Consider the following 26,561-nt stretch of genomic DNA (forward strand, 5'->3'; position numbering starts at 1 on the left):
GGCAGTCCAGGAATTGGTAGGTGGGGGGGGGCAGTCACCAGTGCTAAGCTACGCTTCATCTCTTCTCCGGCCTGGGTCTGGCCACAATACTTCGTCCACATCACAAGATATGTTTTCTCTTGCCAAACATCGAGGGAAGTATCTCCTACCATGGCGTATCCAACCTTGGACAGAGTTAACCTCTATGTCCCCACATGCGTCCTCCATTGCCTGGAGAAGCGGCATGCGGGCATAGGGTTGGCGATGATACACTTTCCAGCGCCAGGCTGAGAAGAATTCCTCTATGGGATTTAGAAAAGGTGAATATGGGGGTAGGTACAAAACTACAAATTGTGGATGGGTGGCAAACCAGTTTTGGACCAGAACAGCCCGGTGAAAACTAACATTGTCCCATAAAACCACAAATCTAGCAGGCTCCTGATCTGGATCAGGGACAAGCATTGTGTAAATTGCATCCAGAAAAGTGAGCATATGGCCGGTGTTGTACGGACCCAGTGTGGCACTGTGATGGAGGACCCCGTTTTGAGTGATGGCAGCACACATAGTTATATTACCCCCACGCTGTCCAGGGAGATTGGTAATTGCTCTCTGTCCTATTACATTTCTTCCGCGGCGCCTGGTTCTGGCGCCTGGTTGAAGCCAACCTCATCCACATAAATAAATTAATGGCGAATTACATGGGCATCCAGCTCCAATACTCTCTGTAACAGACAAAAGGATATACAGATGAGTAAATATGGTATGTCTGAAGTACTGGAAGTAGTGTTGCATACATACCTCTACAAAGTCATGTCGCATATTCTTGACTCTGTCAGAGTTTCTCTCAAATGGCACCTTGTAAAGTTGTTTCATCGTCACTCGGTGCCGTTGGAGGATGCGTTGTATGGTCGACAGGCTTACAGCATTGATGTTGTTAAATATGGTGTCATTATTCAAGATATGCTCTCTTATCTCTCGAATCCTAATTGCATTTTTGGCCAAAACCATATTTATAATTGCAGTCTCTTGTACATCTGTAAACAAGCGTCCTCATCCTCCATGATGTCTTTGCCTTTCCACTCTGTACAGAATTCAAACACAGTATGTGTTCAGCATAGGAACTGTAAATAATGTACAAAAAAATGTAGTACAGCATGATAACCAACTTCATTCATTCAATGCAGTGCAGTAAATGGATGGCTTAGAGTTACAAATGTTTATGCAATACTATGCAGTCATACGTATTTTATAGTACATTACTGTAATGCTAAAATAGTCATTAGATAGTTGCATACCTGTTCTCATTTCTGAAGGTTCGAATTATGGACGCCACTGTAAATCGACTCAAGTTGGGCTGGACTCTCAGTCTCTCATGGTCAGACCGTGGTTGATCACATGATCAACAAGTGTTGCCCTAATCTCATCAGAGATGGCTCTCCTTCCTTCTCTTCTTTGCCATCGTCCTCTTCTTCCTCTTCCTCTCCCTCCTACTCCTCTTGCTCTCTGTCCATTGTTGGCATCCATTGTTCAAAACAGGTAATCTGACCTTTGACCTATGTATAGGCCTATACTACAGTAAAGCAGTGATTGGTTAGTGATCAGTTAAGCTATTAGTGTTTGCACATGTGAGGAGTGTGTGTGTGTGTGACCTGGTGAATAAGTATAGCATTTTGATTGGTTGTGTTTGGAAAAGGAAAGCAAGTCACTTCCTGTTAGATTTTTGTGTTTTAGGTAGAGAATTGTGTGTAGTGTTTTTTGAAAAAAGTGTTTTATGCAATTGACAACTGAGTCAAAGGCTGAGAAATAGCTTATGGTTTTGGATATTTGGTGTGTAGTTTTGCACTTTGAGTGAGAGGTTTCAAAAAGCGTGTGACATGAAAAGATTTTGTGTGTAAGCAGTTGGAAAAAACTGTAAACAAACCAGACGGCACCATTTTCTTGTTTTTTTTCATTTACGGATAGCCAACACTCAGACATCCTTAACAAATGAAGCATCTTTGTTTAGTGAGTCTGTCAGATCAGAGGCAGTAGAGATGACCAGGGATGTTCTCTGTTTAGCGAGTCTGCCAGATCAGAGGCAGTAGAGATGACCAGGGATGTTCTCTTGATAATTGTGAATTGGACCATTTTCCTGTCCTGCTAAGCATTCAAAATGTAACGAGTACTTTTGGGTGTCAGGGAATATATGGAGTAAAAAGTACATTATTTTCTTTAGGAATGGAGTGAAGTAAAAGGAAAAATAATAACAAATATAAATAGTAAAGTAAATTACAGAAGCCCCCTCCCCCCCACACACACACATACACAATAGCACCCATAGCACACAAAAGCATACACACAAGCACGTACACACTAGCACACAATCATCTGATTTGAGATCCTGCTTCTTCCATTTTCAGATGCCACTTATGTACAAATATTTACAAAAAAATCTCAAATATATTCCGATGTGAAAACATGAATTGATAGAAACATTCTATCAGGATCTCAGTCTGCTGTTGTCGAGGCGATATTTAGCTTCAGCTCACGAAAGTGCTGCTGCAGGTAAGTGCTTATATTTTGAGAAAGCCACGGTGGCAAAGTGGATCCCTCTGTTTCATTGAAGCAGGGTCAAAAATATGCAGTGAGAGAGAGAGAGAGATCTTTGTGCTTTCTGTTTACAACCAGCGAACGAATGTACTTTGACATCTCTGGGGAAAATTGTTACTAGTTGCCTTCACAAAGCGCAATGGAAAATGGCCCCACTTTTTCCTTCTTTAAAAAAAATAAGATGGGTCAGGAAATATGACAAAGCTGCAGGGCATTTAAGAGAGAGGTGGTCTGCCGTGGCAACATGGCAGCTAGAGCTGGAGGAGAGGGGGAAAGAAAATAGGATTACAAAAAAAGAAGAGATAGGAGAGATGTGCACTCTCAGTCAAGAAGAGAAGAAGAGATAGGAGAGATGTGCACTCTCAGTCAAGAAGAGAAGAAGAGATAGGAGAGATGTGCACTCTCAGTCAAGAAGAGAAGAAGAGATAGGAGAGATGTGCACTCTCAGTCAAGAAGAGAAGAAGAGATAGGAGAGATGTGCACTATCAGTCAAGTGCTGTGCTGCTTAAAATTTCAGGGCCAGTATTAGGAGAAACATGGTAATTGTCAGATCTTTCCAGAGTTGGCCGGAGCCAGAGTAATCTGCAGATTATTTGAAGGAAGGAACGAAAGTAAACAAACAATGGTCATGGATTTGAGACAAACTCAGAAAATCACTGTTTTCGAGATTCATTTTAAATTAGCACAAATTGGAAGGGATTCTGAGATGCAGTTACAGAAGCCATACTCTCAAGACCATCTTTCACAGTCCTCTCTCTCTGTTTCTTTGTCTGTGTGTTGTGTCTCTGGAGGGAAGGTGGAACACCTTTGGCTGGATGAGTTACAGGGCCAGCCTCCTTTGCCTGGCGTGGTTTGAGAAAAATGTTGTTCAATGCCCAACGTTGCAGTGCTTTACAAAATGTCCTGTTGTGTGTATTGTGGGTAAACCACCTCTGAAATATTAATGCAACTAAGAAAACATTTCTGTTGGCAGCCAGCCATTTCAAAAACCCACAGGCAGTATGTTTCTCAGAAGCAAATCTGTGATTCACACCTGATAAAGTTGGCAATGCCCAGGTAACTGTTCAAGAAAATGTCCCAAGCGTTGGTCTGTGACAAAAATCATAAGTGCAGATTTTTTCTCGTAACAAAGTAAGAACTTACTGGACCGTAATGGCTACTTTGTAAGCTCTCAATTGTATGAAAGATACTTGAAACAGGTGTTACATTAGACAATGTTTCAATTCATTTTAACAGCTTATCTGCAGCTGCACGGTACATTACATGTACGTTCAGAACATACACTAGCTGTATGGAAGTGCCTTTGTTGCCTACGCCACTCTTAGCTCAAGGGAATTGTAGTTCACCTAAAATACACTGCTGTAACAAACCTGCATTGAACCAAATGGTTGAGATGGTACTTCCCCGGCCACTGCTAAAAACAGGAAGAACCTTTGGAGAAGTCCCAAAACAAAAAGTTGGGATGTTACTCTCAGCCTTTTCTGTGAGCGTTTGGTCATTGTTTTTGTGGTCACAATTCCTTCCTCCTTCACCTGATCATCATGATTCAGTTGTCTGCTGACTGGGAAATGACTCATTCATCCCTTGTGGGGTTGACACAATTCCCTTGTGCAGAAATGTTGCAATTGTTACAAATCAAGGAGTGAACATTTGAAGTGAGGGGAGTGGGGAGTCCTTGCTTTGAGCTCCAAAGTTGGCACTGCATGAATTATCACCAGATGTTGTGAAGGTGAAAAGACTTACAGGATGAAAAAGCCCAACTTCCAGAATGTCTTTCACTTTTTGCACTTAATGTTTGTGAATGAAACACGTGTATCCATTGTAATGCCAGGTTACAGATTTAGCCACATTCTGTTTCTATCACTAACATACTGTGTGCAGATACACTGTATCCTCCTCATTGATGCTCTTATCCAGAGAAATTCACAAGTTGGGTGACATTCAGACTATGTTCTTTGTGTCAGTACTGTCAGTATGTCTCTGTTGTTTTCCAAAACACTGCACTTAACCTCAACTTCTAGACAGAGAGCTCTTCAAGTACAGTCTGTGGCACTTTGACCATTCCACTAGTTCAGCGTCATTCTTTGACCTCTCAACCTTTCAGACGATGGATAAACAGTGTATATGGACAGGTGCAATTATGTTAAATATGCACACATTTTCAAAGAAATTACAAATTGAACTCTGATTATGCACAAGATTCGCGGTCTTACTCGCACCCCGCCGTCACATGTTCAGCACAGCACTTCTTAAAACTAAAGATTCAGCATTCGCTTTGAACAATACAAAATGACAACTGCTATTTCCTATGGGGGTAAAGGTCAACCGGTATATTCTAATATCATTGTTTTTAACAACAGTTAAAGCACTCCCCGGGGCATCTGTAGAGGGTTGATTAACTCCACACTAAGAAGGCAAAGGACAAATTTAGTACATTTGTCATACGCAGTGCTTGAGTATATTTGTGGTTAGTTCGAAAAAAAATTTGACCTTCCATTTGCTATTACTTTCATCATCGGCCCACGCACATAATGTTGTTTTTATTTGTTATTTTAACTGACTCAAGACAGATCTAGTGTCCGTTATAAAATCCAGGCTGCTCTAAACTGAAGGGCAGCAAGATCTGAATAGAACCAAAAATGTAGGAATGTTGCCTTGAAAAGTTCCAATGCGGCCGTTTTATCTCAATACCAAATCCTTTCTGGGTAACAATTAAGTACCTTACATTGATTTTTTTCAATTAAAAAGAACTAAAAATTGCTTATTAGCAAAGGGCAGTTTCTCAAGCAAGAATTTTACTAGGACTGTCTGGGAGTGGTCTTAGTGGGGAGGGAAAAACTGAAAATGAGCTGTTATTGGCAGAGAGGTTTGTAACTTTCTTTCTTATTGGTCTATTAACTAATTTACCGCATGGTGATGTCCAGGGCCGTAACCAGGGTATCTGAAACAGTCTCTGAGTGAGAGTGACTAACAAAATCAATGGGGGCCCCCTGGGGGTCAGCGCCCCCTTGGGCATGTGCCCTGCGTCTCCGGTCGGTAATTCGGCCATGATTACTACACGTTTAGATAGCTGGCTAGACTAACTAGACTAATTTACCAATCTAAAAAACAAATCGCTGACATTTTGATTGACTGTCAGTGAGTGACATATAACAAGATGAAAACTGCTGATGCATAATTAAGTTATGAAATGGCACCTTGTGTATTCTACTATTCTCACTCTCAACAGTAAGTTATGAAATGTCACCTTGTGTATTCTACTATTCTCATATATTAATAATACGGCATCCTCATATGTAGTTATGGCCCTAGTGATGTCACCATGGAAGGCAACATTCCATCCCACCAAAACAGGCTGAAATTTCAACCAGTCTTTTCAAACAGCTCATAGACTAAAAGTGCATTATCATTATTTTCACAATTTTACAATATTATTCCAACCTCATAGTGTGGAAATATATATAAAACACAAGGAAACCACGTTTCTGACTGCACTGGGCCTTTAATTATTCCCTTTTGACATTGCTGAATATCAACACACTTTTACATCCCTTTCACTTCAATGTTTACGTTTCTTGTGAGGAGAAAGAGGTAGGATGAGATACACAAAGATTACATGATTTGGGGGGCGAGAATATTGACCGTGAAATTAGCATGATGTACCTGAATCTCATATGGATTACAATTTTATGAAGTTTAAAGAAAGATTTAGTTAGATTTTATATGGCTGTTTTAAGCCTCCCAAAAATTGGATTTGACTATTCATCAGCCTCTGTAATTTTTATGATTTTTTCCCCCACCAATTTGTTCCTACTTTAAAGTCTGCAGCCTTTTTCGGTCACTTTCCACAGACTGTATGATAAAGGTCAATGGGTTTAAGTAATTATGGTATGTTTTCTTCATTCTCGATTCCGTCAGTGGTCTCTTCCTGCTCATACGAGGCTTGTTCCCACAGTGACACATTTATGACAGTTTTCCCAAAAATGTCTGATTCACTCTCCCACATCAGAAATGTCCAGGTCCAGTCTCATATGTAATGCATCTAAAAGAAAAAGGAGTTATATCATGGTACATACAATAATATCCTGATAATTATTGAGATAACCCAGCATGTGGAGATAATTGGATTATTTTCTTATCTTAACATTAATAATAATAATAGTTGATTACATTTGTAAAGCGCTTTTCATTATACAGAATAATCTTATAAGATAAAAAAGAAAAACCAAACAGAAAAAAACATGCCTTGCTTATTGCATACTACTTTTGCAAATAAAGTACATTATAATGTGTGTACGTGTTGTCCTATGTTATGTTAGAAGTGTATTTTTGGCCCAGTGTGAATAATGGTGTGAATTTGTTGTGTGACTGTACTGGCTCTTGTGTTCCCTCAGGTGCCCCAGTCATCGTAGGAATGAGCATCAACATCGCTAGCATTGACTCCATCTCAGAAGTGAACATGGTGAGTTTCAAAACCCCTTCTCTTACAGTAGCACTGTCCATATAGAACATCGACTCAATGTGTCTATTTTTATTTATTAGGGTTCGTGGTTAAAGCATGATGCACCCATTTTATAAACTACAATTTTGATAATTTAATTTGTTTCAATGTACAGTATACTAAACAAAAATATAAATGCAACATGCAACAATTTAAACTATTTTACTGAGTTACAGTTCATATAAGGAAATCAGTCAATTGAAATAAACTCATTAGGCCCTAATCTATGGATTTCACATGGCTGGGAATACATATATGCATCTGTCGGTCAGAGATACCTTAAAAAAAAGGTAGGGGCATGGATCAGACAACCAGTCAGTATCTGGTGTGTCCCACTCCTCTTCAATGGTTGTGCAAAGTTGCTGGATATTGGGGGGAACTGGAACACGCTGTCGTACACGTCAATCCAGAGCATCCCAAACATGCTCAATGGGTAACATTTCTGGCGTGTAAGCAGGCCATGGAAGAACTGGGCCATTTTCAGCTTCCAGGAATTATGTACAGATACTTGCGACATGGGGCCGTGCATTATCATTCATAAACATGAGGTGATGGCGGCGGATGAATGGCACGTCAGTGGACCTCAGGATCTCATCACGGTATCTCTGTCCATTCAAAGTGCCATCGATAAAATGCAATTGTGTTCGTTCTCCATAGCCTATGCCTTCCCATACTATAACCCCACCGCCACCATGGGGCACTCTGTTCACAACGTTGACATCAGAAAAAACGCTTGACCACAAAACGCCATACACGTGGTCTGCGGTTGTGAGGCCTGTTGGACGTACTGCCAAATTCTCTAAAACGACGTTGGAGGTGTCTTAAGGTAAAGAAAGGAACATTAAATTATCTCGCAACAGCTCTGGTGGACGATCCTGCAGTCAGCATGCCAATTACACGCTCCCTCAAAACTTGTTGTGTAACAAAACTGAACATTTTAGAGTGGCCTTTTATTGTCCCCAGTACAAGGTGCACCTGTGTAATTTTCATGCTGTTTAATCAGCTTCTTGATATGCAACACCTATCAGGTGGATACATTATCTTGTCAAAGGAGAAATGCTCACTATCAGGGATGTTAACAAATTTGGACACAAAATTTGAGAGAAATTTAGGAAAAATTCTGGGATCTTTTATTTCAGCTCATGAAACATGGGACCAACACTTTACATGTACTCCCTGACGAAGGCCATGCAGCCGAAACGCGTCGGTTTAAAAAAAAACTTTGTTTCTATTGAACATGCCATACTAATAAAGGCATTTTAATTAATTATATGAAGAGTGCCTTGGTCCTCCTTTCTTTTTGATGACTTTACATGTTGCGTTTTATATTTTTGTTCAGTATAGTATTGACTCAGGGGTGTGATTACTTTTTTAAATAAGATATTTCTGTACTTCATCTTCAATAAATTTGCAAAAAAATGTAAATAACATGTTTTCACTTCTTGTGTGTAGATGAGTGACATTCTTTTTAAATAAATGTTTAATACAGGCTGTAACACAACAAATAGTGGAGTAAGGGGTATGAATACTTGCTGAAGGCACTGTATGACCTCCACATAGCACATGTATGGTGTATTTCAGGTGTTATATTTTTGTTCGGTGTATTTGCAATGCAATAATACCATTTCAGTCAATCATATTTGGCCTTGCAAACATTGGATAACCATAGACATGTTGTGCATCTGATTTACTTGATTATATTACGTATTTAACTTCTGTTTATTAGAGAGCGTGAGAAATCAGGCTCAGTCTTCTTCTTTAAAGAAGACAACATGGCTGGTGTCTCTGCAATGACATCATTCTGTCTCTCTGCTCTCCGTTGTATTTTCTTTTCTTTAATGTGGCACAGACACACTCAAGAGTTCACTCCCCCCCACAAGCCAGAGGAGCTTTGTTTTTTTATTCTGGATTTGTTCTCCCTGCAATGTTGCCATTTCGAATCACGAGAGTATTTTCATCCAGTTTCAAGCAATAGCACATTTTATTTTTAATTTGTTAGAGGTAGTCACTCATGTACAAAGCTGTTTTCTTTATTTTTAAGAGCAAGCACGTGAGGCGCTTTGATATATTCATTTTTTATTTCTGAGATTTATTTTCTACTCCGGTGTTTTTGAAGACACAGCAAGTTTTATCTTATGTTTTATGTTATTTTTGTTTCCCTGGACATTTGAGAAGGTAGCATCAGGTGCAGGGCTGAAAAGGTTGAAAAAGGTTCCTGTGAACAAAGACAGACACAAAACAATATGACTAGCTTGGTTTCCATCCAATTGGAGACATAAATCCATGCGAATATTTAAAATCGGCATTAAAACAATATGTGTATTTTCCCACCAGAGATGTGTTTGCATCAAATTGACTTGTTGCAGATTTGCAACTCTACTGATGGGTTTTCTCACAAAAAAAAAGTGTGTTATATAACGAGTGTGCCCACTCTGGTATTGGAACGTGAGCTCTAGCCAACAGCTTGCAGATACAATGCGGGTATAGCCTACATGATGAGATTATTATGGACAAAAGAGCAAGATTTTTTCTATTTGTCAAACGGCAGTCAAGCATCGTTGATCATGTCACCAGAATAAGACCCTCAATATTTATTAGAAAGGATCATCAAGTTCATCACCTTGCACATGCTTTCCCGACGAGTCGTAGTGGAGGACCACACAATGTCATTATTATATCAGTATTTGTGCATTAAAAGCATTTCCACCGATATTTCTCGCATAGTTAATTTTACCGACACAAAAAGATCCCACCTTAGCTGGCGTATTTTGTTTTGTTGACATTTGGAAAGTTTACCGACAAAGGCCTGTCATTACATTTTTTTATCCGACATTTTATCCGACATTTTTATCCAACATACTCGCATAAAAAGGTTGGATGGAAACCTGGTTATTGTCAATTTGGAAAACATTGTATAATCTCAACATGTATGTTATGTCTAACGCCATAACTCGTCTATTTTAGCTGTTCATTTTTGTATTTTGTCAGCCAGCCAACATAGTCATAGCTAAAGAAAACCACATCGTTTCAGACGAAAGCCATGAAAAACAAAATTACTTTGTGTTAGTATTTCATTTCATTAATTTTTTTTCACGATGCAGCAAGTATATTTTTTTCTGGAAAATATGGAATATTCTTCTGATAGGGTACACCCTGTGAGAATATAGGTCATTTTATGTCCAGCTGAATAACCACTAAGATTAGCTCTCAGTCCGCTTATAAAATGTGATGTATATTATGGTTTTAAGACAATTATATTGAGATTTCGGGACACTGAGGTTCCCAGAATAATTGGCAGCATTTATCATGCGAAACTCAGAAATACTGTACTGTCACTGGAGGTGTTCAACTTAACTTGGCCTTTAAATCACTTCCCTGTAAGTCTCCCATTTTCATTATGTTTCCATTGTATCCTTGAAAAACACTGTTAATGCTTTTTGATATACTCTGCACATAATGACTATGATGATACGTTTAGATGTACATATATTTATGCACATTGGGTAGTAAGTGTATGGTGTAGGATAGGGCAATTACAGTAAGGGTAACTTATACTTCCCATAGTTGAAGCTTTTGTCAATGCATACACTCTTCGAAAAAAAAGGTTCCAAAAGGGTTATTCGGCTGTCCCCATAGGAGAACCCTTTGGAGAACCTACATGGAACCCAAAAGGGTTCTACCTGGAACCAAAAGGATTCTACCTGGAAAGGTTCTTCAAAGGGTTCTCCCATGAGGACAGCCAAATAATGTGTTATCTAGATTCTAGATAACACATTTTTTTTCTAAGAGTGTAGCAACTATTTTTTTCCCAATCTCACGGTGCTGTTTGCCCTTTTTCCACAGGATTACACCATCACAATGTATTTCCAGCAAAGTTGGCGAGACAAGCGGTTGGCATACGCTGAGCTGCCCCTCAACCTGACTCTGGATAACCGCGTGGCGGACCAGCTGTGGCTCCCAGACACCTACTTCCTCAATGACAAGAAGTCCTTCCTGCATGGCGTGACAGTGAAGAACCGTATGATTCGACTGCATCCTGATGGCACCGTGTTATATGGGCTCAGGTACAGCTAACTTTCATTGGAATTCTACTGTAACTAAACTGGTTAAAGCCTGGCCTGTCAGACAGGACTGGAAGAGACCTTGGGAAGGCATATGAGAAACTAGGTCTGTGTCTAAATAGTATCACGGCCCTCCTGCCTTTTCACTTTCCTTACTTCCATAAAAAATAACATGAGTCCAGAGAATCCCTGATAAAAGCACGACTAACTTAAATTATTTAGCTGAATTTCCGATGACAGGATTCAATTGTAAGTAGTTATAGCCTACCTTGACAATTACATGACATGCTAATACCTGACATATACACTGAGTATACCTCCTCCCCCCACACACACTTTTTACCCTCAGAACAGCCTCAATTCGGCGTGGCATGGACTCTACAATTTGTCGAAAGCGTTCCACAGGGATGCTGGCCCATGTTGAATCCAATGTTTCCCACAGTTGTGTCAAGTTGTCTGGATGTCCTTAAGGTGGAGGACCAATCTTGATCCACATGGGAAACTGTTGAGCGTGAAAACCCCAGCAGCTTTGCAGTTATTGATGCAAACTGGTGTGCCTGGCACCTAATACCACACCCTTTCAAAGGCACTTAAATCTTTTGTCTTGCCCATTCACCCTCGGAATGACACATGTACACAATCCATGTTTCAATTGTCTCAAAGCTTAAAATCATTATTTAACCTGTCTCCTCCCCTTCATCAACACTGATTGAAGTTGATTTAACAGTCACATCAATAAGGGATCATAGCTTTCACCTGGATTCACCTGGTCAGTCTATGTCATGGAAGAAACTGTATACTCAGTCAGGTCCAAAATTATTGGCACCCTTGATAAAGATGAGTAAAAAAAGACTGTAAATTAAATTATACAAATACTGAGCTATATTGTATACAAAAAAATAGATAATTATATTATTTGATACTAATACAATTGCTCAGAGAAAGAGATTTTTGTTTAACAAGTAATACTTTTGTTTCTCAAAAAAATACAGTACGGGGCAAAATGATTGACACCCCTGTTTAACATACCTTTCAGTACCCCACCTTAACGGCACTGAGCCTTTTTCTTGTGTTTTATGAGATTGGAAGACACATTAGGAGGGATCTTCGATCATTCCTCCATACATAATCTTTACGGATCCTTAATATCCTTTGTCCTTTGCTTATGGACTGTCCTCTTCAATTCAAAACACAGGTTTTCAATGGGGATCAAGTTCAGAGACTGATATTGCAAAATATAGATTTCGTGGTCAATTAACCATTTCTTTATGGATTTTGATGTGTGCTTGGGGTCAATGTCTTGCTGGAAGATCCACTTGCGGCGCCAAGTTTGTCTGCATAAGCTTCTTTCTTTCGACGCCAAACCCACCACTGTTGTTCGTGGCCAAAGAGCTCTATTTTCATGTCATCCAACAAATGTAAATGTCTGGAGTTTTCTAAACGGCACATGGATTGGAACTGGTGCTTTGGTCAGATGACATGAAAATAGAGCTGTTTGGCCACGTACACCAGCGGCGGATTTGGTGTTGAAAAACAGAAGCATATGCAGAAAAGTACCTCATAACTACGGTCAAATATGATGGTGGATCTTTGATGTTATGGGGCTATTTTTCTTCCACTGGTCTTGGGGCCCTTGTTAAGGTCAACGGAATCATGAACTTTGCTCAGTACCATGACTTTTTAGCCAAAAAACTGGTTGCCTCTACCAGGAGGCTGAAACTTCCAATAAGACAATGACCCCAAGCACACATCAATATCCAAAAAGGAGGTTAAATGACCATAAAATGGCCATGTCAGTCTCCGGACTTGAACCCCATTGGTATGTGTGTGAATTGAAGAAGGCAGTCCATAAGCACTGACAAAGCATATTAAGGATCTGGGCAGATTGTGTATCTAGGAATGGTCTAAGATCCCTCCCAATGTGTTCTCCAATCTCATAAAACATTTTTGAAAAAGGCTCAGTGCCATTATCCTCGCAAGGTGAGGTATTGAAAGGTACTGAAAACAGTCGTTTTGACACCATTTTTGGGGTATAAAAATTTGAACTTTATTTCGATAGTCCATCTGTTGATTCTCTACAGATGGTCATACTATCAACAAACTATCTGTTGATAAGCAACTGTCTGCTAAGTTTGCGGTTAGGGTTAGGGTAGTTGAAATGTGGTCAGTCCACTCTGGCCTTGATGTTAACGTCCACAGATGGACCGAGTGGACCAAATCTGAACCTATCATAGACGTATGTTTCCCAAGTTTGGATAGCACAGTACTGGACCAGGTTTCCCAAAAGCATATTAAGGCTAAGTTCATTGTTAGAACCTTCGTAGGAACATTGTTAAAATCTCTGAACTGTTTCCCGAAACCGTCGTTATTAACGTTGCACTTGAAAACGCTCGTTACCTAACGTCGGCCTCAGACTACTCGTAGAATTGCGTTGTTAGATGCTTTTTTGTAGTACATATCAGGGACCCATGATGTAAACCCATTCCCTTAATTCCGTTACCAGGTGTAAATCCACTTCACTTACTGTAGTTCAAAAACTCAAATTGATTTTTTCTAACTCAAGGTGTCATGTCATAGCTAACACACCCATTATTTCCGCAGACATCTTTGAATCTTAGTTCGAAGCAGATATTTAATAGAGTTTGTGGAAAACGTTGTCCCATAATTCCGTTACCAAACTTTGCATCTGCACAGTTCTTCCACTAAATTAGTTTTTGTAAAATGTTCAGTGGAAATTGTTAAATGTAGTCCTTGTACATAGAGCTAAACTTTGAAATTAATGGTTTTTGTTTGGCATTGTCACGTTCCTGACCTTATTTCCTTTGTTTAGTCTTTGTTTAGTTGGTCAGGACGTGAGCTGGGTGGGCATTCTATGTTTTGTGTTTCTATGTTGGGTTTGTTGTTTGGCCTAATATGGTTCTCAATCAGAGGCAGGTGTTTGTCATTGTCTCTGATTGGGAACCATATTAAGGTAGCCTGTGTGTTCATCTGTTCTGTGTTCCCATGTTCAGGACTGTAGCGTTTTCGGTTCTTTCTGTCAGTTTGTTGTTTTTGTTCGTCGTTTAAATATCCTAATTAAAATATGGATTATCATCACGCTGCATGTTGGTCCTCCTCTCTTTCACCCGAAGACAGCCGTTACAGGCATACATTTTAAGGTGAAAATACTGAGTCAAAACCTAATTCCCTTACCATTGAATTGCCCAGATGGACTATCCAAATAATGTGTTACCCCAAAAAATATGACTTGCTAAACAAAATATCTTTCTCTCAGCAATTGTACTAGTATAAAATGTAGCATACAAAATATCTCAGTATTTGCATTATTTATTTTATACAGTCTTTTTTTCTCATCTTTATCAAGGGTGCCAATCATTTTGGACCTGACTGTACACATGGTACACAAGTACTTGCGCTTTTAAATAAATTCATTTGACTTAACTTTATTTGTTTAGCATCATGTGTCTCCGGTGAATGGAGGCCTCAGAAGACAAGACAGAGAATCACTGTTCTTTGGGTTAAAATAATGCTGATGTGCTTTGGCCAATGATGTTTGTTTCTTTGTTACACAGGGCAGTCCCATTTTGAAATGTTTCAAAGCAAAAACCTAATTCAGTTGCAACTGTTAATTATAGGAAGCTTACAGCTAAATGTACAGATGCTGCTGTAATGGCTATATTACTATCTTATGCGTAGCTCTATTATGAGGTTCTATTACCTCATTCCACTTCACAATCAGTGGAGATGGCATTTTGCTCTTGTCATGTCCCTATTGTCTGGAAGATTAAATATAGCTTAGGTAAGCCTCTGGAAAAGGATTGTGTTATTTTCCAGAATGGGGGACTTAGCGCATGCCCTTGCTCATTGACATGAGATACATGATAGCATTATCAGTGTCTGCAAGAGAATGGCAGTCTTCTCCATTCTTTGGTGGTTTTTCAGCCAGTCAGCATACACTTTGTTAACACTGCCTCACTAAATCACTCTGAGATTGTTCATATCAACTAGGTCCTCATCCCCAGTCCACCCCACCAAACACAGGGACATCTTGGTGTCTGTCTCAGAGGGGTAGATGTTTTAGGATCTGTCAGACAGACTGTGGTATTAATGAGAATTTGATGATGTTTGGAAGTGAGACGGGAAACTAATGGTCTGGTAAATGCTTATTTAATATGTCTCTTGGTGGAATCAGCTGTGGGTGCAGAGGAAGGAGCGAGGGAGGGAGGGAGGGGCGGAATTGGTCGTAGCATCTCTTGTTACCCAGAGGGAGTTGGTGAAAAGGTGGAAGGATGAAGTGAGGACAATGTCATGCCTGTGTAGAGTACAGATTGCCTGTAGGGTATATATTCATGATTGAAACAAATATGCCTCTATGACTTATCATGAAGACCATGATCCCTTTACCATTCATGGGAAGACATTCCTGTTCATTTGATTGGCATGTGAGCTTCTCTTACATGAGATGGAACATACAGTATAAGCCTGGAATGTTTTCAGCAGGCATGACACGGAGACACAACATTATTTTGACTGTGCAACAGAATGAATGTAGCACTATTGTATGCAGCAGTCGCAATTGTATGTAGCAGTCACTAATGTATTTAGCAGTCATAATTGTATGTAGCAGTAACCATTGTATGTAGCAGTCACCATTCTATGTAGCAGTCACTATTGTATTTAGCAGTCACTATTACAATGTAGCAGTCGCTATTGTATGTAGCAGTCACTATTATATGTAGCAGTCACTATTGTATGTAGCAGTCACTATTACAATGTAGCAGTCACTACTGTATGTAGCGGTTGCTATTGTATGTAGCAGTCACTGTTGTATATAGCAGTCACTATTGTATGTAGCACTCACTAATATATTTAGCAGTCACCATTGTATGTAGCAGTCACGTTTGCATGTAGCAGTCACCATTGTATGTAGCACTCACTATTGTATGTAGCGTCAACATTGTATGTAGCACTCACTAATGTATGTAGCAATCACTATTGTATGTAGCAGTCGCTATTATATGTAGCGGTTGCTATTGTATGTAGCAGTCACTGTTGTATATAGCAGTCGTTATTGTATGTAGCACTCATTAATATATTTAGCAGTCACCATTGTATGTAGCAGTCACCATTGTATGTAGCAGTCACGTTTGCATGTAGCACTCACTATTGTATGAAGAAGTCGCTATTATATGGAGGAGTCGCTAATGTATGTAGCAGTTGTTATTGTATGTAGCAGTCACTATTGTATGTAGCAGTCACTATTGTATGTAGCTGCCACTTTTATTTATAGCCATTGATAATTGAAGGATATATCACATAACTCTTGAGCTTAGTTCAACTGTTGTACTGCATCAGAACCCCAAATAAGCTTTTTTTACTCCAATGTTTAGAAACAATGTAAATCAACACTATTGTATGTGGCAGTCGTTATTGTATGTAGCAGTTACTATTGTATGTAACAGTTACTATTGTATGTAGCAGTCACTAATGTATGTAGCAGTCACTATTGCATGTTGCAGTCACCGTTGTATGTAGCAGTCACCATTGTACATACTAGTCACTATTGTATGTGGCAGTCATTATTGTATTTTGCAGTCACCATTGTATGTTGCAGTCACCATTGTATGTAGCAGTCAATATTGTATGTGCTTGTCACAATTGTATGTTGCAGTCACTATTGTATGTAGCAGTTGTTATTGTATGTAGCAGTCACTATTGTATGTAGCGGTCACCATTGTATATAGCAGTCACTATTGTATGGAGCAGTCACTATTGTATGTAGCAGTCACTATTGTATGGAGCAGTTACTATTGTATGTAACAGTCACTATTGTATGTAGCAGTCATTATTGTATGGAGCAGTCACTATTGTATGTAACAGTCACTATTGTATGTAGCGGTCACTAATGTATGTAGCAGTCACTATTGTATGTTGCAGTCACCGTTGAATGTAGCCGTCACCATTGTACATACTAGTCACTATTGTATGTAGCAGTCATTATTGTATGGAGCAGTCACTATTGTATGTAACAGTCACTATTGTATGTAGCAGTCACTAATGTATGTAGCAGTCACTATTGTATGTTGCAGTCACCGTTGAATGTAGCCATCACCATTGTACATACTAGTCACTATTGTATGTTGCAGTCACCATTGTATGTAGCAGTCAATATTGCATGTGCTTGTCACAATTGTATGTTGCTGTCACTATTGTATGTAGCAGTCGTTATTGTATGTAGCTGCCACTTGTATTGTATGTAGCAGTCACTATTGTATGTAGCAGTTACTATTGTATGTAGCAGTCACTATTGTATGTAGCAGTCGCTATTGTATGTAGCTGCCACTTGTATTGTATGTAGCAGTCACTATTGTATTTAGCAGTTGTTATTGTCTGTAGCAGTCATTATTGTATTTTGCACACACCATTGTATTTAGCAGTCGCCATTGTGTGTAGCTGTCACCATTGTATGTAGCAGTCACTATTGCATGTATCTGTCATTATTGTATGTAGCAGTCACTATTGTATGTAGCTGTCACTAATATATATAGCAGTCACTATTGTATTAAGCTGTCACTACTGTATGAAGCAGTCACTGTTATATGGAGCAGTTACTATTGTATGGAGCAGTTGTTATTGTATGTATTGGTCACCATTGTATGTAGCAGTCACTATTGTATGTGGCAGTCATTATTGTTTTATGCAGTCACCATTGTATATAGCAGTCACCATTGTATGTAGCAGTCACTATTGTATTAAGCTGTCACTATTGTATGTAGCAGTCGTTATTGTATGTAGTGGTCACCATTGTATGTAGCAGTCACTATTGTATGTAGCAGTCACTATTGTATGTAGCAGTCGTTATTGTATGTAGCAGTCACTATTGTATGTAGTAGTCACTATTATATGTAGCAGTCATTATTGTATGTAGTTTTCACTATTGTATGTTGCAGTGGTTATTGTATGTAGCAGCCACTATTGTATGTAGCAGTCACTATTGTATGTAGCAGTCGTTAATGTATGTAGCAGTCACTATTGTATGTAGCAGTCGTTAATGTTTGTAGCAGTCATTATTCTATTTTGCAGTCACCATTGTATGTTGCGGTCACTATTGTATGTATCTTTCGTCATTGTATGTAGCATTCACTATTGTATGTAGCTGTCACTAATGTATGTAGCAGTCACTATTGTATTAAGCAGTCACTATTGTATAATGCAGTCACTATTATATGGAGCAGTCACTATTGTATGTAGCGGTCACTATTGTATGTAGTGGTCACTATTGTATGTACCATGTACTATTGCATGTAGCAGTCACTATTGTACTGCACAAGACAAACAAATATAGTGCACCACTTATTTCTGTTTATTTGTTTGACTGGAAAGGAGGCTCACTTCCCATCCAGAATTCTGTGCCCCAGAAAAAAGCCACAAAACACCCTCCTCATCCCTCATCACCACAATGTCCCAGTTTCATCAATGAAACATCCCAGACAGTGAGTCTGCAGTGAGGTGCCCACAGGGACCCACCCAGACGACTGGGGGGCTGCTGGGGGGAGAGGAGCATCCTGGGGCCCTTTTAAAGTAGCACAGCAGCCAGAGCCCCAAGGGACACAGGCTTCTTTTTCTTTCCCCAACATTTTGCAGCTTTGCTTTACATTAGTCATTTACAGTAACGTTGTGAGATAGAAAACAATGTACAATGCGAAGTGAAATGTACTTGGTCTATGATAAAGCCGGAGGGGAGTGATAATGAGGTTGTGTTGTGCCATGGGGAGAGTCAGAATAATTTTGCCACGGCATTATGTCCTAACGCACCAAAGTAGAGGGAGTCAAAAGGTATATCGTCCCAAACAGTGACTCGCTGTATTGAAATGGGTTCTGTTTTCATCATGGTTGTATAGGCCCTGCTAACACTTCACATTGTTTTCCTATTGCACTCAATACACTTCACCAGTACCTGTGCATGTGTTTGACAGTAGTTGTGGTGGCTTGTATTAGCCTGCACACTGGGAATCTTTTGCAATGTGCTGAAATGTCCTGCAGTCTGGAAGACAGCATGGACTCAGCTATCCTACATTGGGCATCCCAAATGTAAAATAGGCTGTTGTAAAGGGTAAACTCCCCACCACTCTCTCCCGCCCCCTAACACACACAAATTGTTTACCTTTCAAACTCTCCCCATGAATGTGACGGTGCATCTGACACACAGGGGTGATGAGTTGAAACTCAATTAGTTTTCCCATTCAGCCAAACCAGTGAGCTCCCTAGTTCATTTACACGAAAAACCTGAAAGCAGGCACAAGCTGGTATGATTTAACAGCACAAATGTAATTACTAAAATGTGCTGCACTAGTTAATATCTCAGTTCAATGCCATAAACTCCCACACTAATAATCTGTAAGCAGTGCACTTTTCCTACGTTTCTGGATTTATTGAAATGGAATACAATGAATGTACACCCCTAATAAACACACGTGGTGGAAACATATACGTATAGCAGTCAATCACAATTTAGTGTGAGATTAAAGCATACACATTTTGTTTCATTTTTCAACTGATTCAATGTATCCCAAGGGAATAAAACAAGCTTGGTAAATTGACTTTCTGCGTTTGATTGTTGGCTTTTGGGCTTGAATGAATTAGATGTTTACATTAAGCATTAAAGATGTACAGTTGAAGTTGGAAGTTTACATACACCTTAGCCAAATACATTTTTCACAATTCCTGACATTTAATCAGAGTAAAAATTCCCTGTCTTAGGTCAGTTAGGATCACCACCTTATTTTAAGAATGTGAAATGTCAGAATAATAGTAAAGAGAATGATTTATTTCAGCTTTTATTTATTTCATCACATTCCCAGTGGGTCAGAAGTTTACATACACTCAATTAGTATTTGGTAGCATTGCCTTTAAATTGTTTAACCTGGGTCAAACGTTTCGGGTAGCCTTCCACAAGCTTCCCACAATAAATTGGGTGAATTTTGGCCCATTCCTCCTGACAGAGCTGGTGTAACTGAGTCAGGTTTGTAGGCCTCCTTGCTCGCACATGCTTTTTCAGTTCTGCCCACAAATTTTATATAGGATTGAGGTCAGGGCTTTGTGATGGCCACTCCAATACCTTGACTTTGTTGTCCTTAAGCCATTTTGCCACAACTGTGGAAGTATGCTTGGGGTTATTGTTCATTTGGAAGACCCATTTGCGACCAAGCTTTAACTTCCTGACTGATGTCCTGAGATGTTGCTTCAATATACCCACATAATTTTCCTGCCTCATGATGCCATCTATTTTGTGAAGTGCACCAGTCCCTCCTGCAGCAAAGCACCCCCACAACATGATGCTGCCACCCCCGTGCTTCACGGTTGGGATGGTGTTCTTCGGCTTGCAAGCGTCCCCCTTTTTCCTCCAAACATAACGATGGTCATTATGGCCAAACAGTTCTATTTTTGTTTCATCAGACCAGAGGACATTTCTCCAAAAAGTACGATCTTTGTCCCCATGTGCAGTTGCAAACCATAGTCTGGCTTTTTTATGGCGGTTTTGGAGCAGTGGCTTCTTCCTTGCTGAGCGGCCTTTCAGGCTATGTCAATATAGGACTCGTTTTACTGTGGATATAGATACTTTTGTACCGGTTTCCTCCAGCATCTTTACAAGGTCCTTTGCTGTTGTTCTGGGATTGATTTGCACTTTTCGCACCAAAGTACGTTAATCTCTAGGAGACAGAACACGTCTCCTTCCTGAGCGGTATGACAGCTGCGTGGTCCCATGGTGTTTATACTTGCGTACTATTGTTTGTACAGATGAACGTGGTACCTTCAGGCATTTGTGGACTTGTGGAGACTTGTGGAGGTCTACAAAAAAAATTCTGAGGTCTTGGCTGATTTCTTTTGATTTTCCCATGATGTCAAGCAACGAGGCACCGATTTTGAAGTTAGGCCTTGGAATACATCCACAGGTACACCTCCAATTGACTCAAATGATGTAAATTAGCCTATCAGAAGCTTCTAAAGCCATGACATAATTTTCTGGAATTTTCCAAGCTGTGTAAAGGCACAGTCAACTTAGTGTATGTTAACTTCTGACCCACTGGAATTGTGATACAGTGAATTATAAGTGAAATAATCTGTCTGTAAACAATTGTTGGAAAAATTACTTGTGTCATGCACAAAGTAGATGTCCTCACCGACTTGCCAAAACTATAGTTTGTTAACAAGACATTTGTGGAGTGGTTGAAAAATTTGTTTTAATGACTCCAACCTAAGTGTATGTAAACTTCTGACTTCAACTGTACCTATGGTTTTGTTTGACGTTTTATCAGCTTGAATTAATTCATGATGTTTCTATAGGTAGAACTGTAAATATGAAGCAAACAGCTCCAGTTGTGTGCGAGGTTGCAGTCACAACATAGGTCAGGGCTGTCATGAGGCCTATATATGAGCACTAAAATGTTGCTCACTGAGACACCATTTCTTATTCCAACCTCTCTCCGTTTGGAATCCACTTGCCTCAGTCAGAACACATTCCCAACAACCTCACTTTCTGCAATTTCATTCATTCAAAATTCATAAAGAACTGACCACGGCTATTATGGAAGATCTCAAACAGTGGGCCAGATTATTAGAAACTGACCTAAATGTATCTTCCTCTTCTTCCCCCATCCCTTCTCATCCCTCGCTCCTAGAAATCAGACCTCAGACAGGTTGTATCCAACACTAGCTTGCCAATGATTGCATTTCCTTTTTTATTTTTTCCCCAACACGAGACAACTGCCTAACATTGCTCAATTAAAGATCCACATCGTGCAGTGAAGGCTAAGCTACGATTTCTTAAAGGTTACCAAGGTAACAGCGGTTCTCTCTACCCTCCCTTTTCTCTCACCCTCTATGTCTCTGCTCTCTATCTTTTCCAGAATAACCACCACAGCAGCTTGCATGATGGACTTGAGGAGGTACCCCCTCGACGAACAGAACTGCACCTTGGAAATCGAAAGCTGTAGGTGGACTTAATACAAACGTCTTCTCCCCCATTCCTCTCCACTCTAGCTAAGTAACCTCCCATCCCTCCCCCAACTACCTGCCTTGGCTTCTCAAGCATCTCAGCAGGAATGTCTTCCTGCCATTTTCACTGGGTATCACAGCGTTTTAAAAACACAGCAAGGGACTGCCCATGATTGCAGGCAGTTTGTGTTTTTTTTCATAATTCAGCTCACGTCTCTATACATTTAAGGCAAAAGTCAACTTTTAGACCTGTCATACTGTTTGTCTCTAGACAAAAAATACAAAAGGAGCCTTTTGCATCTCAAGTTGTTTCTGTCAATATTCACAAAACATATTTGGAATTGAACCATTTGTATTATCCTTACTGAAAGATGAAGCCCAAGTCCTTAGGCCAAAATTCTCCATACAGTCTTACTTCACCCTCTAGCTTTTACTCCCGGGTGGTTCTAATGTATCTTTGGGTGGTGCTAATATGTCTTTGACTCCAAGGTGGTTCTTATGTATCTTTGGGTGGTTCTAATATCTTTGACTCCCGGGTGGTTCTGATGTATCTTTTACTCCCGGGTGGTTCTGATGTATCTTTTACTCCCGGGTGGTTCTGATGTATCTTTGGGTGGTTCTAATGTATTTTTGACTCCTGGGTGGTTCTGATGTATCTTTGACTGGAGTGGTTATGGGTGCAGTCTGCAGAGGCCTGATGTCAGCATGGGTGGTTCTGATGTATCTTTGACTCCTGGGTGGTTCTGATGTATCTTTGACTCTGGGGTGGTTCTGATGTATCTTTGACTCCGGGGTGGTTTAGGTCTAAGCTGTACTGATGTATCTTTGGGTGGTTCTGATGTATCTTTGACTCTGGGGTGGTTTAGGTCTAAGCTGTACTGATGTATCTTTGGGTGGTTCTGATGTATCTTTGACTCTGGGGTGGTTTAGGTCTAAGCTGTACTGATGTATCTTTGGGTGGTTCTGATGTATCTTTGACTCCTGGGTGGTTCTGATGTATCTTTGACTCTGGGGTGGTTCTGATGTATCTTTGACTCTGGGGTGGTTCTGATGTATCTTTGACTCTGGGGTGGTTCTGATGTATCTTTGACTCTGGGGTGGTTCTGATGTATCTTTGACTCTGGGGTGGTTCTGATGTATCTTTGACTCTGGGGTGGTTCTGATGTATCTTTGACTCTGGGGTGGTTCTGATGTATCTTTGACTCTGGGGTGGTTCTGATGTATCTTTGACTCTGGGGTGGTTCTGATGTATCTTTGACTCTGGGGTGGTTCTGATGTATCTTTGACTCTACGGTGGTTCTGATGTATCTTTGACTCTGGGGTGGTTCTGATGTATCTTTGACTCTGGGGTGGTTCTGATGTATCTTTGACTCTGGGGTGGTTCTGATGTATCTTTGACTCTGGGGTGGTTCTGATGTGTCTTTGACTCTGGGGTGGTTCTGATGTATCTTTGACTCTGGGGTGGTTCTGATGTATCTTTGACTCTGGGGTGGTTTAGGTCTAAGCTGTTCTGATGTATCTTTGACTCTGGGGTGGTTCTGATGTATCTTTGACTCTGGGGTGGTTTAGGTCTAAGCTGTACTGATGTATCTTTGGGTTGTTCTGATGTATCTTTGACTCTGGGGTGGTTCTGATGTATCTTTGACTCCTGGGTGGTTCTGATGTATCTTTGACTCCTGGGTGGTTCTGATGTATCTTTGACTCCCGGGTGGTTCTGATGTATCTTTGGGTGGTTCTGATGTATCTTTGACTCTACGGTGGTTCTGATGTATCTTTGGGTGGTTCTGATGTATCTTTGACTCTGGGGTGGTTCTGATGTATCTTTGACTCCGGGGTGGTTTAGGTCTAAGCTCTACTGGTGTATCTTTGGGTGGTTCTGATGTATCTTTGACTCCGGGGGGGTTTAGGTCTAAGCTGTACTGATGTATCTTTGACTGGGGTGGTTCTGGGTCCAGTCTGCAGAGGCCTGCTGTCAGCAGATGTGATCATTATGGAACATTTAAAGCAGCTATCCTGGCCAACATTATTGGCATCATTGACTCTGAGTGCCATTTCTTATAGATGCGTTAACTCAGAGGGCAGTGACTGCATTGACAGAAGCAGGTGAAATTTTGAATGCTTGCTTGTATTTCAATTAGAAGCCGTTACATATTGACCACTGAATGCAACTTGAGCAGGCAGATGGACCCCGTCTGTCATAACAACATCGATGCTCCTTTCATGGCAAAGCAGCACAGAGGCATGGCATTGGAGGGATATCTTTATCAACCCAAATTCCCTTAATTTTACAGCCAGAGTGAAAAAGGTTTGTCACATCCTAACTTATGCAAATGTGAAACATGCAATGTATGCAGAGAAGTCACAGCTACAGTATTCCTCTCCAAACCAATGATTTCATGCCATTGATTTCCCCACTAGTGACAGCCAAGCAACATAACATGTCCATGGCTTGGCCCTACCTAGGTCCCCATAGACATAAAGTGTAATTATGGATAGACCTACCACATCCATAACCCCACACCCTCAATAACATATTTTTCCACTACATGTCGATAAGGGAGGAAATCTGGACATGCTGTGAAATTAAAATCTTCTATATCCTGCTACATGTTGGGAGAGGCAGAATGCCATGGGGGATAAAATTCATTAACAACCGTTCAATATCATAGATTAACAAGGAGCATCCACTTATGAAAACATGTCAAATTCAAATTCAGTTCCTGGACCTCTAACTTTAGAAAAAGATTAAAAGTGGATGAATGGTGCTCCGGTGCTGGCTGGTATATAACCATGGACAGAGAGCTGGCACAGCCAGGGGGCAGAAGAGTGGTCATTAAATGTAAATACAGTAAAGGCACCTATATCCAGGAAATGTAATTGCCATGAGGTTTAACAGTGAATGTAAGGCAGTATATCGCCTGAACTGCACTACATAAATCTACCTTACACTTCTCGCTTTGATTCCACTGGCATTTTGATGGAGCCCCGTGGAGTCAACATGAATCATAAACAGAAGCATGACTTGACACGTGATAAATATTCATGTTTGTCTGACGTAACTTAGCCATGTCATTATGCATGCTCTTATATAGTTCAGTTTTGCTGAAGTGGGAGACATACATAAGCTTAGACCATATTCTATACAGTACCAATGGAATGAAGGCCTTTTTTCCTCTGCTTTGGTCTATTCGGCTTTCCCTAATGTCTAAGGTGAGAGGTTGTACCAGTACTGAACCTGTTCATTCTCCTCTCATCCCCTCCACCTATTCTCTGTAACCTGGGACAGATGGGTACACCACAGACGACATAGTGTTCTACTGGCACGGAGGGGACAATGCGGTGACGGGGGTGGACAAACTGGAGCTTCCCCAGTTCTCCATCGTGGCGCTTCGGCTGGTGTCCAGGGAGGTCAGGTTTACCACAGGTAAGGCCTCCACTTCAACACCTCCTATCTGTGCTGAATGGTATAGTATGGCATAAGAATACATTCTCAGAAACATATTTTAATGTAGGCTTGCTTGTAGGATGAGTTCAATTGTCAGTCCACTTCCTCTCACTGTTTTGTGTTGTTAATGTTATTCCAATGGGAAGCACTTGTAACTAGCTGCTTAACAATTCTGCGAAGATTTAGAGTCATCTCTTAATGTGACAGTTAACTTGAGTTCCTTTGGAAAAGGTTGCCATGATTGAAGTAGTCTTGCCCTTGTGCGTGCACTTGTTTATTTAGATTCACGAGGTACAGCAGGAAGGACCTGCTGGGATAAAATATGTATGCCTGAATATTGATTCATTAAAAGATTTACCAGACCAGCGAGATGATAGGGTCATTTCTCACTCTGTGCATCTCACAGTCGATTGCCATTTAAATTAAAACCATCATGGCTCTCTTATTCCCTTTCTCTCGTTTTGATAAAGTGGCCGTACAAACTCCCTTGATGGAATTAGCTATGCATCCATAGCGGTAAACATTTCTCTCTAGCTGAAGTATGGGAAAGTCAAAGCCACAGGGGAATATCCTGAGATGCATTTCTCTTTAACAACTTGTTGTTGAGCTTGTTTGAATAATCAATACATTCAATGCAACCAATGAATGTCGCATCACAACGAGCTGGAATTTTTCTCTGCAACATGCATAAATGTTAAGCGCCATAGGTTCACCCCACCAGCAACATCACAGTCTCATGTGGGTTCCTCCTTCTCACTTAAGTAGTGAGAAGATGTGCTCTCCAATTACGGACCTTTTTAAATCCCCTTTTGGTGCTATTTAGAGGACAGAGAAAGTGCTAAACAGAGAAAAGCACAGCAGCTTTCCGTGACAATTCTCACAGGGACGCTGGAGCTGCCTGCTGAGATGGGGGGGTTGAGGAAAAATCTGCCTTGTTTGCGACTTTCTGCCATGTTTAATTGGAATCGAACTTGTCCCTGGAAAGGAATCC

General features: G+C 40.4%; 1 protein-coding gene across 1 annotated transcript in view; it reads left to right on the forward strand.

Annotated features, from left to right (window-relative positions):
• The window catches only part of LOC139537135 (gamma-aminobutyric acid receptor subunit beta-4-like), a 61,505-nt gene that overhangs the window by 31,383 nt on the left and 3,561 nt on the right, over positions 1–26,561 (forward strand). The window contains exons 3-6 of the mRNA XM_071338084.1: positions 6,963–7,030; positions 10,913–11,133; positions 22,038–22,120; positions 25,412–25,549. Of these exons, the coding sequence (XP_071194185.1) occupies positions 6,963–7,030; positions 10,913–11,133; positions 22,038–22,120; positions 25,412–25,549 (510 nt within the window). The remainder of the gene's footprint in view (positions 1–6,962; positions 7,031–10,912; positions 11,134–22,037; positions 22,121–25,411; positions 25,550–26,561) is intronic.

The sequence above is a fragment of the Salvelinus alpinus genome, chromosome 13 (assembly GCF_045679555.1).
Source record: "Salvelinus alpinus chromosome 13, SLU_Salpinus.1, whole genome shotgun sequence".
NCBI lineage: Eukaryota > Metazoa > Chordata > Actinopteri > Salmoniformes > Salmonidae > Salvelinus > Salvelinus alpinus.